This window comes from Triplophysa dalaica, chromosome 15 (genome assembly GCF_015846415.1).
Source record: "Triplophysa dalaica isolate WHDGS20190420 chromosome 15, ASM1584641v1, whole genome shotgun sequence".
Taxonomy (NCBI): domain Eukaryota; kingdom Metazoa; phylum Chordata; class Actinopteri; order Cypriniformes; family Nemacheilidae; genus Triplophysa; species Triplophysa dalaica.
Window position 1 is genome coordinate 10,788,679 of NC_079556.1, and position 17,011 is coordinate 10,805,689.

Genomic DNA, 17,011 nt, shown 5'->3' on the forward strand with positions numbered 1-17,011 from the left:
TTGTTGGAAACTCCATTGACCAAAGTAGGAACTTAAAAATCACAAAAAATTTACTCTTTAAAATTCTCCATACCTTGACCAAATTCACAACGGTAAGGTTGGCAGCAACAACGTAAACAAATGTTATGTGGCCCAAACTTAACTTCTTGTAGAGTCCCCAAAGACACAATTGTTGTTAAAATAGTTTACATTTAATTTAATACAACTAACATACATTCAAGTAATAATATACAGTAAATTAATATTAATTATTATGAATTAAATATCAAATAAATTGTTATATTATTACCAAACAGACCGAAAGTTATCTTCGGGCCAGGCACGTGCGTCCAAAGAAACCGCCTATCTCCCTAAGCTCATGTACTCGTACTAGTAATCGTAAAAATGCACCGAAACTACTTCATGTGACATAACTGACAGAATTTTGTTGTGAAAGTTTGTGAAAAGCACATGAAACTGTTTATTTTGCAAAATGTGTTTTAGTTAGAGTTGTTTGTAATCAAGAAGTTATTCTATTTAAATTGGTCTCACTGTGTTGTGTAAAGGTACAGGCGTCGGTATCGTCAAGTACCAGAAAAACTTGTACTTGTACTTGGTCTTTAAAAAAGGGTATCGGTGCATCCCTAATGATTTCTTATCTGAACTTTTGGGTAAAATTTCACAGTAAATATCAGTCTGACGTCATTTGATTTCAACACACGTAACTATAACCACATAAAAGTAGCTTGCAATATTTGAAAAACAAATGAAATCCAGCGACAGGTCTCCACCAGCCTGGCACCATCAGAAGGTAAGGTTTATGACAACCCTAACACATTTTATTACCTCTATTAAAGTGTGCCAACTAGTTTTAAACACAAATTATTATTATTATTTAGAAGAAATTAATCAAATTAGGGATACAGATCAATGCACAAACAATTTCTGATTGTAATGTTGAATAGTGTATGACCAATTGTGTGTGGTGCTGTTGATCTTACATCAGCTTGAAATCCAGAGTGATAGTTCACTTAGAAAAAAAAATTCTGTCATCATTTATTTACCGTCTTGTCATTTCAAACCTTTGTTACTTTCTTCTGCAGAACACAAAAGAAGATATTTTAAAGAATGTTGGTACTCGAACAACAGCAGTACCCATTCACTTCTATTGTATGGACACAAAACCAATGCAAGTGAACGTGTGGTGTCACTTTCGATTAATAACTCTCTTCAAAATATCTTTTTTTGTGTTCTGCAGAAGAAAGAAAGTCAAAAGATTAGAAATGACAAGAAGGTGAGTAAATGATGAGAGATTTTTTTGGGGTGAACTATCCCTTTGAATTTGCAAGACATCTGGGGTCCTGATTAAGAACAAGTACAACCAACATAACATTGTCAAACAAATAATTAGACTTTAACACTTAATTATATATGTTAAAGAAAATATAATTAATAATAAAAATATTTGCATTTTCTAAGTGGCTCTCAACAGGGGGGCCTTGGCCTTAAATGGGGCCGTGTCTGGCTTCTAAGAGGGCCCTCAAGATTACTAAAATTAGACAAAATGAGCATTAAATACATATACAACAATTGAAAACCAAGATGTTTCTAATTATTTGGCCATTTTTATAAGGAATAGACAGTTCAACAACAAGCTCTAAAATATATTGGGTAAAAATTTTGTGAGTGGGAGGGGTGCATATTAATATTGCGGATTACAATGGGGGGCCTTGGAGTCAAAAAGGTCGAGAACACCTTGTCTATATGCATTAATAATTACCAATAAATCTGATTTAAGTTTAGTCTTTAAAGTGAACATAATGTGTTTTCACAGTGTTGACAATAGATGAGCATACAGTGTAAAGGGGCTGCTATTAGCCAAGTGGAAGTTTCCATATAAACCATCAGCCATTAAGAGGAGGGCTCCCAGTTGATGGCGTATTAGTTACTCCAACACTAACTGCCACGTCTTTGGTGTACCACAAAATAACATCAAAGTCTGTCTCGTACAGAGAGGTGGTCCACTAGCTGTTACTAATCTGACATTCCAATTCTACATAACACACAGCAATAAGCATCAAAATATAAAAATCAGCTGGTCTGAGGCCAGATTCTGTCAAAAAACGAGGTGTTCGGTTCTTTCTCATTTACTACTATCTAAGTAAACCTGTCTGCAATGCTACACTGGGGTGGCGCTGAGGTCCTCCGATAGTGAAAAGCCAGAATCCCTGTCCCTCACGGGTCTCTCGGGCTGGGTGTACCTTCTAACGTCTTCATGTCCATAGCTAGCGTGACGCTTGACTAGGGGCTTGTGGGTAATGGTTGTGGCCAGGCCAAGAGCAGCCAGTGATGAAGAGGCTGAAGAGCTGGTGCAAGGCTCCGCAGACTTGGACGCTAGCACAGGCAAGCTCTCTGTCTCATAGCTCTGCTCATCATATGCATAGTTTACATTGCCACATGGGAAGCTATGGAGTTTTGCCAAGTCCATAACCGCAGCAAGCGAGCCTCCTGTGCCTCCTTCTGCACCCATCCGAGAAGCGATGCTTGGAGGCCCCGTGGGTCTGAAGGTGGTCGGAGAGGACGTGGTAGATGGAGGGGGACATGTGGGCGTAGGGATATTTGCATCAGAAACCACAGGGTCAACACAATCTGTGGCAGATGCCGGGATGGGCGTAGATTTGGGGTTACAAGACAGAGGCATGGATTGTATGTGGTACAAGGCCGTCTTACCCCGTCCGAAGCTCTCCAGAACCCAGGAACCGTAGGTGGGGTTCCACAAGTTTTTTGTCTTATTCTTTAGCTTCTGGCTACCTGATGACGAGCTGCTTCTGGAGCACGGTCGGTGGTCTGGGACTTGAAGCCATTGACCAGGACAGACACCAGGTTTAGGATCACCCCAACATGGCTCTAGAGTTTCGGGGTATGTTCCTTCCTCTTGCGCAAGCTGGGCTGGTTTTTGTATCTGCAAGGGCGGCTTGAGGGCTTGTGGAGGTTGGCCAGGCATGCCAGGTCGACCATCCTGGGACGCGTGTGCCGTTAGAAGAGGACTCATACTGATAGATCCTTCGGGGCGGATAACAGTGACACCGTCTTCCTCCACAGCAGGACCGTACTCCACTGGAAGAGGCGTGTTGATGACATCAGGGTCCTGATGGTTAAACCAGAAAAGAAGAAGAAGAAAATTTAAAGGGACAGTTCACCCTAAAATGAAAATTCTGTTATAATTTACTCAAACTCAGATTGTTCCATATCTGTATATATTTGTTTGTTCTGTGGAACACAGAAAAAGATATTTGGAAGAATGCTTGTAACCAAACAGTTCTCATCACCCATTTACTGCCATAGTAGGAAAAATGACAATGGTAGTCAAAAGTGCCCCTGAACTGCATTCCTACATTCTTCAAATTATCTTCTTTTGTGTTTAACAGAACATGGCTCGTACTCGATCATGCTCTCTTTCCCTTTGTTTTTTTTGCTGGCTTTGACATGGTGATGGTCTGGAGACGTGCATTAAAATAGATAGTTTCGTCTTATTGTTAGTTGTTGGCTTACTCCACCCAGAATACGAGTAAAACCTGCTTTAGTATGCAAAAGCAGGTGATGGGCGGGGCTTGTGTAACTACCCGCACACCAAAGTTACAAGTTTGATTTCAGCCGATAGAGGGGTAAAATTTGTCCAGTTAAGAGTTGTCCTATCGCTTAAATAATTTTAGAGAGATTATTTTAAGGTTGAAAAACTCCCTAGTGTTGCTTTAAGTGGTCAAGTTAAACAGCTTGTGTGACCTATGCTTATATTTTCACATTTAAGATAAATCGTTTTAATAACTCCAGACTGGTTGTCAAAACAATTGCAGTCTATCTGTCGTCACGGTTTTCTTGCCATCTCTGCCTCGCTTTCTATTTCAACATGGCGGCGGCGTGAAATCAGTCTATGGTGGCCAAGAACTGTTTGGTTACAAGCATTCTTCCAAATATCTTTCTCTGTATTTATCAGAACAAAGAAATTTGTACAAATTTGGAACAACTTGAGAGAGTGTAAATGATGACTTTTAAGTTTATGCTGTTCCTTTTTTAAACAAATGAATGTAAATCGCAGTGCTTGAATGAATCCAAAACTGTAAAACAAAGTACATGAGTCAAAGGAGGATCTGTTTTACAGTACCTGTGTACAGTAGTTGATCCTCTCTAAAATGGTAGTAAAGTTTGGTCGGTGTTCTGGACAGTGCTGCCAACACTGTGTCATAATCCGATACCTAAACAAGACAAAGTTAAAGTATCGAAAAGTTTTTTTTAATTATTAGATCCGGTTATGTTTAAAGATAATGGTAATGTGACTTACACTGGCCCCGGGCAGCTCTTAGGAGGGTCCATGCGACCTCCGCCTGTTACAAATTCTAATACCTCCTGATTGGTCTTGCAGGGATATGGCATGTATCCAAGAGAAAAAATCTCCCACAGCAGCACCCCAAATGACCTACAGATGGAGACAAAACACACATAGTAATTCAGTTCTGTGAGGCTGAGAACTCATGAAACAATCTCCCATCACCCAATTGTTATAAATATAGAAGTATATTTTACAATATAGAAATACAGACGTAAAAGTCCAAACACAGCTCTAATCATAATCACAGCTGTAAAACAAATAGTTTGTGACCACTGCTAACAAATATAAGGTAAACCACAAATGTTCTTACCAGGTGTCAGTTTTGCAGGTAAAAATGCCCTCCAAGAATGCTTCAGGTGGCATCCACTTTACTGGTAACATGGCACGGCCGCCCTTCCTATAGTAACTTGCCCTGCAACATACGTTTTACATTTACATTTACATTTAGGCATTTGGCAGATGCTTTTATCCAAAGCGACTTACAGTGCACTTATTACAGTTTTATGATTTAATATAGATGAATATACTTTTAAATGCTATATAGCAAACAATGAGGTCATAAGTTTTATAAAAGCACCTATAAATGTCACGAGCCATTCCAAAATCTCCAATTTTGGCCACTCTGTCTGGACCAGGATATGTCAAAAGACAGTTACGTGCTGCGATGTCTCTGAAGAGCATCAAAAATAGACATATGATATGACTCACTGATACACAAGTTTAATAGGAGATTTCACTTAAAAAGACAAGTGAAGGATCAGGCAGCATGTACAGTATGTACCTGTGAATGAAGTGATTCTCCTCTAGGTAGCGACAGCCGAGTGCAATATCTCTGGCCATGTGTAGCAGTTCCAGCATACTCAGAGAAGAGGGCTGGTTCTGGGAAAAAAAGATACAAAGAGCTATAAAATGCTCAAACATCAGTCCCCTTTGCAAAGAGACTAAACATCTAACACAAATTCATACACACTAATACACAAGATACACTACACACGGATTTGCATTTTTTTACTTAAATTATTTACTTTAATAAAAGTAATCATTTAGTAGCACTGTTGCATGTTTAACTCAAATAATTTGTGTATCTTAGTTTATGTTTCTATCTAACATAACTATTGTTATTATTAAACCTGTAAGCTTTCTTTCAACTATTTTAAAAGTAATGAAAACAGCATTTTATACAGTATACACTGTATAACATATAGGGTATAACTCAGAACCCCCCTGCAGTTCCCTCGCCAACCACCAGGGAAAACCTTCCACTAACATACCTCATATACAAAGACGATTTGCATTCATTTTACACAGTATGAATCCATTTAAGCATTAACACATGGTTAAAATTTAGAGAGAATATGGAAGTATGATATCTAGACACACAGACTCACAGTTCTGGGTCGGTTGAGCCTTAAAAAGCTCTTCATATCTCCTCCTGTCATGAGCTCCAGCAGGATGAAGCGAGGCAGGATCTGCAGACTGACTCCAATGCAGCGCACAATGTTCTGATGGTTAAATTTACTGCAGACACATAACAGTGGAAAAACAGATCAAAATGATTCATGCACTTGTGTAGTAGAGCACATCCACGGTCTCTTCTAAAGATGTGTCTTAATATTTGCGTTCCAATATGATAGTTATTCCAAACCTGTGTGAGTCTTTTTCAACTAAAACAAAATGTAACGTGAGGAAGGATGTCAGTGACTGATTCACTTTTATTATAAATTATCAACATTCCTTTTGAATTTCTGAAAGGCACACACTATAAAAACTGTAAAAAAAACTTTTGTAAAACGTTTTTTCATGTTATTTTACACTTAACTTTGCAGTCTATTTCTGTAATTTTACCTTTTTCTATATTTAAAAAATACAGGAAAATATTCTGTAAAATAAAACAATAAAATTTTGTAACATAATTTTTTTTACAGTTTATAGATTTGGAATGGCATGAGAGTGAGCAAATTTTGACAATTTTCATGATAACTTTCACAATTTTGTGTGAACTATCCTTTGAAATATCGTAGCTGTCCTTCAAAAATCTCTGTTTCTCTGGAAATGGAACAAACACTTTTTTTAAAAGATTTAACACTGTGTTATCAAAGTTGACCAGCAATTTTAATACTTCAAATTGATCTTTTCATTATTTTTATTTCAAAAACCAAGTAACAAACATAAAGGGTGTCTAATAATAATGATTTATGGCAAAAAATAAAAAACACAATATATGTAGATACAAAGTTTCAGAAGGTCAGCATAATATGATGTATGTAAAAACGCTGGTGTATTAATAATTTTCAGCATTGTATTAGAAAAACTAAAGGCAACGCATGTCTGAGAAACGATTTGCGTGGTTGTACGTCACAGTAGTATGCTTTATATGAACAATAGGGGCCCAATTGGTAAACACTGTAGCAGATTTTTCAGCATTGACTGTTCATTATCGCTATTGTTCTACCAATAATGTTTGTTATTAATAACAGTGCAGTTATTATAAATGCATTATCTACAAGACATCTGTCGCCTGACTAGAGAAGATGCAATAGCAGATGTAAAACCGGTAAACAAAACAAGCAAGTAAAAGAATCCTTTTTAATCCCAATAAGGAATGGCGAACTAAGGGACTGGAATGATAATGTCCCACACATGTGACTATTACAACTGTAGCCAAGTTTACCTCATAATAAGGGCCTCCATAAGGAAATCCATTTCATCCTGTTCAGAGCAGATTTCTGGAAGAGTCTGTCAAAGCAAGAAAATGCAGAGCCAAGTAAGAGCAACTACGTAGAGACAACATGAGCATTCAAAGGAAAAAACAAGTCTGGGAACCCTCACCTTAATGGCAACCTGCATAGATGTGTTGTCTCCTGTCATACCCAACACCTGTCCTTCATATACTTCCCCAAACGCCCCATGGCCCAAGGCCCTGTAGACCCCAGACATTCCCCATTACTGACAGGTGCAAACATTTAACATAATTAACATTTAAAGACTATATAAATGTAAATAAAATAATTGTCTTTTATCTTATTTGTCTTTGCGTATGAATATCTAAATGAAGAGTACCTGAGGAGTGTGATGTTTTTCCGTGGCACCTCCTTGAGCTCGCTCAGTGAGGCTGCTTTGCCAGCAAAGCAATAATTGGGGTTGTAATCTGTCATAATGGTGGATGAACGAATTTTGCTAAGCTTGTACTCTGGGCTCTGCAGACGAATCCTGACCGCATGCAGGTGGTTCTTCTTACGATAATATACTGCAATGAGACAAAACACATACATCGGAAATCAGACAAATAATGATAATATTTGTGAATTCTAATATTATGCAAACAGAGTAAATCCAACATTTGCATGTTCGTTGGTCTCAAGGCACAAAATGGATAAGTAAAAGTTTTAACAGGCTTTTTCCCAACACAAAGACGCAGAACAAGCAGGTACACCTATTTCTCCTTTTGTAGTTCTATTAAAATTAGAAAATGTACTATTTGCATTTTTAAAGACTCTCGGGATGAGGACTGTTCGAGAACTAGGAGTGCTACTTAAATAAAAAATAACATAATATAATGAACTGAATAAATTGTTAATTTACTCATCAATATTCTTTTAACACAAACTAAAAAGTGATGACTATTTTTATTTTAATATTTGAATTAATTTTATTTTTAAATGCCACAAACATTCCTTCAAGGACTGAAGCTCTGGGCCTTTCAGTCGGCAATGGGGCAGGGTGAACTCACCCTCAACGGAGGCTGCCAGTGTCCCCAATGCAGGTTGGTAGTCTGCCGGGGAGGGCGCTGCGTGGAGGTGAGAGGTCCCCTTTTACCGTCAGGCTGCTGGCGCAGTGGCGCGAAGCGAAGCCGGCAGGAAGTTGACCAGGGATTAGGGGTGAGAGGGGCGCGACCCGAGCAAAGACTACCAACCTGCATGGGGGAGAGCTCAGGAGAAAAGATACAGTTAACGTCCAGTGGAGCGCTGCAACTTGAGGACCCAGAAATTTTGATGTGCTTTTCATTGTACAGTAGATTGACCTAAAGTGTGTTTTATGCTTGTGCGTAAGGCCTGCTATAGTGTTTTTTGCTAATGAAATATTGAAATGTGCTTGAAACAGTCTCTACAAGGACTAAGGATATACCAGTATTGACAATAACCGTGATATGAATGTGATTATATTTTGTTGAAACTTCACGATTTATGTGGTGCAGTTCACAATTTTCTGGGTCTGGACTGTGATATGGGTTGTCAAGGATGAAGACTTTTCTGGGACAGTCCAGTATCGCTTCACTGATGTGATCCAGTTGTCTTTTTAAAATGATGGAAGAGCGCTTGACAACCTCTCATCTGGATATATTCCTGGTTATAATCCTCTTCTCTAAGAAGGTGTTTGCATTAAAATAGTTGGAGCAAAAGTGGCCCGACTGTTTAGTAAATGAACCCCTTTATATAAAATTAATATATTATTATTATATTTATTAAGTACTGTTACAAAGGATTTGGGTTATGGTATGTCTTTATTGATCTTACAAAGATTAAACTAAAACATGTCAAGCATTCTACAGTTAGAGCAGAATTAAGTAAAACAATATATGTTTTATATGCAATAAACATATACAATTATTAAACTTAAGGGAACAGCGGATATTAAAAATTGTAAACAAAAAGAATTGCAATGAGTTCGTCAATATTTATGACTTCCATTTTAGTATGTGAGTCTGCAGTTAAATGCGCCTGATACTACTGGTTCAACAATCACACAGGGTTTGGGGGCTATGAAATGAGCAGATCTGATACACAGACTTGCACTTCACAGATGTGATATGAAATTAAGAATTTACATCCCAAAGGCAAGAAACAGAAGCCAAATAAGAGACGCTTGCAAGTATTTTAAATGTCTAATTTGAATTCCAAAAATATGAATAATACATAGTTCATTAAGTAATTATCAGTTAGCCAAATATGAGAAGCTTCACAATATTAAAAGTCTCTTTGAATAAAAAAATGAAAAATGTATATTTCATAAAGTAATTGGCAGTATTATCCCTATAATCTATATTTGTGCATAGCCATTTTTTTATAAAACTTGTAAATCGACGTCACGTCACATTGAATGTTGCAGCATCTCGGGAGGATGGCTATAGTGCGTTCAATGCAGTATTTTGTTTTTCTTGTTGGAATATAACCATGGTAGGTCAGTCTTGCAGTGTAAAAAACTGCAATAGCATTACTCAGAGTCGTTCAGGAAAAGAAAGAAATGGTTCTTTCACTTTCGATGTGGTCTTTCACTCCACGCATCAAACAAAACAAGTAAGGGTACATATCAAAACAATGATAGCAGTGGAGTATTATCCTCCCCAGATAGCAGGGCCACTGCAACATGCAGCATGGGGCGTGACGTCAGCTTCACATGCTCTGTACTTTCAATTCTTTCTAATCAATACTTCTATGCAGTGTTTCTCACCCAAGGGACCGGGGCCCAATACGTGGCCTTAACAAATGTACAAGGGGGCCCTCAAGATTATATTAAAAAGAGATAAATAATTAAAATAAACAACAAACTAAAGATAAATATAGATGTTTTAACGGCTACAATATAAACAAAAGTTATGTGGCCCAAACTTAACTTCTGGTGGAACTCTGCAAAGAATCAATTACAGTTAAGTAGTTTAAGCTTTCCTGTTAAGAGCATTGCGTTATCAACATAAGGTTGTGGGTTCAGTCCCAGGGGATTGCACATACCAAAGAATAAATGTATAGGTTACTGCAATGTAAGTCGCTTTGGATAAAAGCGTCTGCCAAATGCATAAATGTAAATTTAAATGTTTTAAATTGATTAATTACACGGCTCATTGGAATGCTTGATTCTGATTGGCTAGTCGCGACATTTGCAGGTTTGTTATTCCCAGATAACAACTTCTCAAACTAATAACACACGGTAACCCGGACGCAACAAATCATTTTGACAGGTTTTTTTGTAAAAAAAAATATTTTAAAAAAATGTCTTTTAATAGTATTTATGACCTTATATTTACAAATGATTAAACCAAATTGAATGTTCATGTCAATTGAACATCTTTTCTTACTTTAAAACCAAAAAAATACAGCTTTTCCTCACGGAAAGGTCTGCATTCGGTAAAAATTTGCTTATAAAAGATTTCAAATTCACATTTCATGTCCAGTTTTATTCTCATGTGGCAAGAAGCTGTGTAATACGCAGGATAATGGACAAGCAATCGGCTGTTATTGCGAAATAAGCCCCTCCAGTGTGAAACAAGACCCTCCGCTTCATGTCGGGTCCTGATCACACTGTCTGGGCTCATTTCTGTGATAACATCCAGCTACATGTACATTATCCCTTACTTAATACCATTAATATAAAATACAATATTAATATAATTAAATATAAATATTTTTTTAAAAATTACTAGCCACTAGCAGACCGGTACCCAAACACAAACCAGAAGTTAAATTTGGGCCAGGCTAAACCACAAAGATCTACAGAGATTTCTTTCTAGTTATGCCAATCTCCAGGAGCGCTTTTCCACCATTGCAGCGAACCGTTCTTAACCTCGATCTGGAACAGTTACAGTTATGTTTCAACGGCACGATTACAAACTGTTCTCCGCTTGGAATTTTCAGCACGGTTGTCTAACCTGAAGCGTGCTTGTAGAATGTGTGCAGAGACGTTACAGCAAAGTCTCTTATGTTACCAAATCAGCGCGTGACAATTTTGTGTTTACATTTCCAAAGATTTCCGTTATCAGCCCTGTGGTGGAAAATAAAACCATTTATGTACCGGGTGGCCAGGATCGGCATGGAGTGGACGATTAAGAAGCTAGAACAATTTGGTGCGTTGGTGGAAAAGCCCTCTAGAATATTTCATTGGGTATAAATTGTGAGTGAAATTGAATGTTGTTAACATTTTCCCTTTTCAAGACCTAATTTCATATGTCTGTATGTTGGACAGCCACCAGTGCAATGGAGATATTTGGTATATAAACTGATTTCCTGATTTCTTCCAAAATAAGCTCACATTTAAAGGGACAGTTTGTTACAACACCCTCAATATTCCCTCGCTGTCCTATTCTGGAAAAACCTTTTACCAAGTGCAAAACACAGGCAGTAAATAGCAGCGATTAATAAAGATAATGGTCAGTGAGCATACACAAAAAGCCCATTGGCGAGAGTCTGCTTAGTTCAAAAATAATTTGGCTTAATTGTTTATGTACACTCATTATTTTGAAGCCCTTTCAATAGCCTGTGTTTTAAGGTTAATAGTTCATGTCTTACTTCCCTACTTATTCCTTTTACACAGTTAGTTGAAAAAACAGCAAAGCATTAGAATTGGCTCCTTTTAAAATATTAAAAACAAGCAGTTGAATAAAAATATTTAATATTCTTTTTCATTTTCAATAGAAATGCTTTTAAAATAGAATAAAGTATTTTGGTGATAATATCATATAAATAGCAGTTTACTCATTTAGCATTGGTGTAAGGGGGCGAGGATTTTTACTGTGTCTTTAATATTTAACATTTCTTTCAATATGCACAATTTTGTGACGCGAACCCTGGTGCATCAACTGATACTTTCCCTCAGCGTTAAAGTGCTATATCAAATTTGGCCTGGCTTCACAATTTTGTCCCTAAACTCTGTTCATGTCACAGTTTCGTTCATGTCGAACTTTGCTCATTTTTCAAGCTTTTAATGTATAAGCTTTTTCTACAATCCAGTAATGCCCAGTGGCTTCTGCGATTTTCAGCCTTTTACTTTCGAAATAATTCTGGGCATACAAAGTAAAAAAATAAAGTAAATCCACTCACTTTGTTATAATTTTCACTGACATTCCCATCGTCCTCGCAATCTTTCTTCCTAGCGGCTTTAAAAGCATTGATGCTTTTGTATTTGCTCTTCTAAGAAGTATAATTTTACATGACTAAGTCTGTCCTGTAGCGTCACATTTAGATTGTATGTGGGGAATGTCAGAGTCGATGGAAGGTTGATGGCACAGAGCTGATGCAGAACTGGAAGAGTCTCTTACTGAGTGTGAGGCTGGCGCAGGTCAGAACGACACCCGTTACAACTGTGGACGCGATCACCACCAGGATTAATATCAGGGACGGGGGCCCGTCCGCCACAGAACCTAGTGGGACAACTGAGGGATGAACAGAATGAGAATAATAAAATCAGATATTGTTTGTCAATTTTTGAGAAACTATGAGACAAATGAGCAAACTGTATTTAGCTACCTAAGCAAGTGACGTTGTCTGGTGCGAGCACCTCATCGTTGTCACACAAGCAGAAGATAAGTTTGGTTTCTTCATCTCGCTTACAGCTCTGCGTTTGACAGTGACTGCAATTCAGATACACCTTTATCACAGCCTCTCCATGACTATCCATGACTGGAACACAATGAAAAAAACACATCAGTACTGCATTGCACTGCGACTGAATGCCAGTGCTTTAGTCTAAGAAGTCATCTTGTCTTTATCAAAAATGTAAATTCTGTCCTATTTACTTAAACCTCATGTCATTCCACACTGTTTTTTGGTTGAACTTTTCCTTGAAGTAACAATGAGCAGATATTGGAGCTTTCTGTCTCATAAGCATGGCTTGAATACTTAGGGCAAGCAGTATAAAACTAGAATATATGGCTAGAAGTATGAACTATAAAATATTTTTTGGTGCTTTTGCAGCTTGCAAGCTTTGAAGCCCCAGCCCTTATTCAAACAGTCAGTCTGGACTCTGACATTTAACTCCAAACACACTTGAAGCAATAAACTGTGCCGCCAACTTCAATCATTCACATAAGGTCTCTTATTATCTTTCACAAGTTGCATTTGTTTTTTTCATTTCAACATCCATTACTGAATGAGCCAGTTATAATGTGCAACCTGTATAGCAAACCTCTCAGAGATAAACGTTGATCACAATTTTAAGTCCCAGATATGATTGTTTATAAATGTTAAATTGGTTGTATTCGAGGTTGATTCAACATTAGATCAATTATGTTTTTGTGGATTAAAGGACAGATTCATTCTCAGTGACAAATATCGAATATTAGGTAAAGCCTGACCTGCCAGTGGTTGGAGAAATATCTCCCCACTGGGGTGGACAAAGGAGACTCCATCTTGTCCATCTTCTGTGATGCCATCAAAAAGAGGCGCATCTCCACCTGAACAGAGGTGATATAAAGATTCAATCTTTAAATCACAGTTTATTGTTCCTTGGACCAGAAAACAATATCTCTAGACTTAAAATAATTAGTTCACCCAAAATGAAATTTCTTATTGTGTTATTGTGTATGTAAATAGAAACCAAAACAAGTGCATATGAATTCAAATGGCAACAGCTGATAACTTAAATCCTATCTCTTTTTGCGACCAGTTACTGTATATGATAATTTCGGCCCAAAACAAGAACCAGTGAGATTGAAGTTATATACTCATTGCAGTATTGCTAAATAAGCTCAAAATATGAAAGATTTTCTCTCACAAACCTATTGTTTTCCAATAAAGGGATAATTCACCCAAAATGAAATTTCTCTCATCATTTACTCACCCTCTTGTCATTTCAAACCTTTATGACTTTCGGTCTTTCGCAGAACACAAAAGAAGATATTTTGAAGAATGTTGGTCACCGAACAGTGCCGGCTCCTATTCACTTCTATTGTATGGACACAAATCCAATGCAAGGGAATAAGTGCCATTAGCAACATTCTTCAAAATATCTTCTTTTGTGTCCCGCGGAAGAAAGTCATACAGGTTTGAAATGACAAGAGGGTAAGTAAATGATGACAGAATTTTCATTTTTGGGTGATCTATTCCTGGGTAAATTACGCAGTAGGATGATGTATGATTGTGACACACCTGCAAGTATTTTTCACATTCGAATAGAAATTCACCTCTGTAACCTCCACCACCCCCTCCAGCAGTGCATGCACCGCCTCCTCCCCCAAATCCTCCTGATGTTACCCAGCCAAGCTTTTCCAAAGCCTGGGGACAGGATGTGCCTCCTTGTCCTCCTTCAATAACAGACCTTCCAGCCCTGTTTTCAGAAGTTGAGTCGTTCCATCCTCCTCCTCCACCTAAACACAAAGATACACTTGCTTACCCAGTATCGCACATTTTTCATCAGTATCGTACAGTCCTCTTGGAAATTTCCTTTAGTCCAAAGGAAAATATTCTGCGTGTTTGTAAAAAGTTCTTTAAAAACACATTGTGGACATATTGTGGTCAATTTGTGTGAGACTGTAGCGTAGAAACCATCTTCCAGATGTCTGCTCCACAAAACATTTTTAATAACTTTAAATATTGTCACAAGATAATGGGATCCTGATGGCTAAATTGAAACAGCCGTCACATCACGAAACTTCTGGTTGGTAGCTAATGGAATTTATTGAATATAAACCATACGCAAATATGTGATAGTTGGAATTTATTGGAATACTTAATACTTCAAAAAACCCTCCACACCCTTTACAAAATACTGCATTCTAAGAAAATACATTTTAATCTTAACTCTTGTGCGCTTTATTGTATATTTTTGTCCATTTCAGTTTTGTTTTCTTTTGTGTATATGCAAACATCATACATCTTGCAAAAGCTGTGTATTTTTAGTGGAATTTTAATAATTTTTGAAACTACGTACATTTAATTGTTACAGTTATCAGGTCCATTTGGATAAAAATGTCCTCATTGAAACCCATTACACATTTTAACTGTTTGCCATGCAAGCATAAATCCTACATTCCATATAAAAATCCTGTTATGTTGGCAAGTGGTTCAAAATGTACTTACTATTAAATTTTTGTTTGTGCTATTTTCTCCATTTTAGTCTATTGAGCACTTCAGCTTTCCTGTTTTTGCTGTATTATATAGCACAACGGGCAAACCGGACAAAAGATACAGCTATAACTGTGTTTATGTGTTAGTATAGATGTGGTTTCTATGTGTGTACTGAATTTTTTTGTGTGTATGTATACAGTTTGAAAGAAAGACATCATATTTTACAGCTAATCACAAATCCAACACTTTACATTCAAGTCACTGTAGCTTACATAGTTAAAAATCATTATCATTCAAACTTGTTTTTTATCCCTTTGTTTGCATTGCTATTAATTTTTAATACCTATTTTAACTGAGATCAAAGGTGTGCTTGATTTTGATGTAGAAGTTCATAAGCCCCATCAGTACAGTTTTCACCAAAAAAGGCATAATAGATGTGGCATTATGTAAACAAACAAGGTTAAAACTCTGAAAATGAATGCATTTCTGTAGTTATGTTCTGAAAAGGATATGGTTAAAACATTAAAGTAAGTACAAGTAGATTTTTTTAACATATATAATCATTTTATGAGGGTTTCTGAACATGGACATTTTTATCCATTTTGAACAAAAGTGTGGGTTTTTGTTTAAATCTTGCATGGCTCAAAAAAATAACAATCCATGAAAAATATTGTTGTTGTTGATTAACAACATATCAAATACTGTAATAATAAAATAATCAGCTTCACACTTAGCATATGGAAAATAATTAGAATTATACATTTTTAACATAAGAAACAACAAGGTCACCATGTAAACAAACTGGTATATAAAGAGTTACAATTCTAAAAACGAATGAATGTTTGGTAGTTATGATAAAAACTAATTCTAGTAATTGAAAGGGTCATAAAAATATATTATAAACATATTTTTTCAGTGTTTGGACATTTTCAGCCTCAATGTGAGTTTTTTAAATTGATGCACAAGCATTAAAACAGTAAAAACAGAAAATTTGACAATTTTTACAATTTATGTATTCAATTATTTTAATAATCATTGAAATGAGATGTGCTTGAAAAAGACCTGCTGCTCCAGTGTTGCCATTGACACCAGCGGCTGTCATCTCATTCTCATACTGTTCGAGGAACATCTGCTCCAGGCTGCTTTCTGGGTCCTCTAGGTAGGCCTTTCCTCCCCCTCCTGCTGCGATCAGCAAAGGGACAGCTTCCTCGTTCTCCATCTGTCCCCGGACATCCAAAAGAAAGTTGCCTTCAATCCCAGTAAACAGAAATCCTACTGTAATTCCAAAGGAGCCCTGGCTTCCTTAACCGTTCCAATTCGGACAACTTTAAATTATTTCAGCATGTCTCTGAGACGCCTGTCTAGACAGGCACTTTTACACTGTCCACATGGTCCCCTTGAGGGGAATCGCAAAAGTGTGACAGATGTGTGATGGATAGAAACCAGACAAGAAAAAAGAAAACTATCTTACTCGATAGATGTACGTGGCTCCCCCAGCACCACCTCCACCTCCTGCCCATTCCAAAGCTGAACCGTCACTGTCCAGACCATCTTCAATAGCAGAAGACTCGCCTAGGCAGATGCTCTGGGTAAGGGGATTTCTCTGCAAAAAAGGAGAGGGGAGGTACTAGGTAGTAATAAATACATAATGTGGCCCAGACTGATTTCCGGTTATGAAGAATAAAGAATGTTATCACTTACCCCTGGACAGGCATCTTCCCCCTGCTGACCAATCAGGATGTAGAGTATATCTCCTGCCTCCAGTTTGAAGATAGCCGAGATGAATACACCATTTGAGCGTTTGTTATGGTTCTTCGCTCCTTTACCACCTCCGGCTCCATAAGCTGAAATCCTGAAAAATGAAGATGTTCCC

General features: G+C 37.3%; 1 protein-coding gene across 1 annotated transcript in view; it reads right to left on the reverse strand.

The window, feature by feature from the left end:
- Positions 1–1,552: 1,552 nt before the first annotated feature.
- ltk (leukocyte receptor tyrosine kinase) overlaps positions 1,553–17,011 on the reverse strand; it is a 40,186-nt gene continuing 24,727 nt past the window's right edge. The window contains exons 13-29 of the mRNA XM_056768004.1: positions 16,840–16,990; positions 16,610–16,741; positions 16,201–16,357; positions 14,256–14,438; positions 13,428–13,526; positions 12,601–12,753; positions 12,393–12,506; positions 7,427–7,613; positions 7,196–7,286; positions 7,038–7,102; positions 5,755–5,884; positions 5,148–5,245; positions 4,944–5,036; positions 4,677–4,778; positions 4,319–4,453; positions 4,142–4,232; positions 1,553–3,127 (exon numbers count right to left, since the gene is read on the reverse strand). Coding sequence (XP_056623982.1) covers positions 2,159–3,127; positions 4,142–4,232; positions 4,319–4,453; positions 4,677–4,778; positions 4,944–5,036; positions 5,148–5,245; positions 5,755–5,884; positions 7,038–7,102; positions 7,196–7,286; positions 7,427–7,613; positions 12,393–12,506; positions 12,601–12,753; positions 13,428–13,526; positions 14,256–14,438; positions 16,201–16,357; positions 16,610–16,741; positions 16,840–16,990 — 2,950 coding nt within the window. The 3' untranslated portion in view covers positions 1,553–2,158. The remainder of the gene's footprint in view (positions 3,128–4,141; positions 4,233–4,318; positions 4,454–4,676; positions 4,779–4,943; positions 5,037–5,147; positions 5,246–5,754; positions 5,885–7,037; positions 7,103–7,195; positions 7,287–7,426; positions 7,614–12,392; positions 12,507–12,600; positions 12,754–13,427; positions 13,527–14,255; positions 14,439–16,200; positions 16,358–16,609; positions 16,742–16,839; positions 16,991–17,011) is intronic.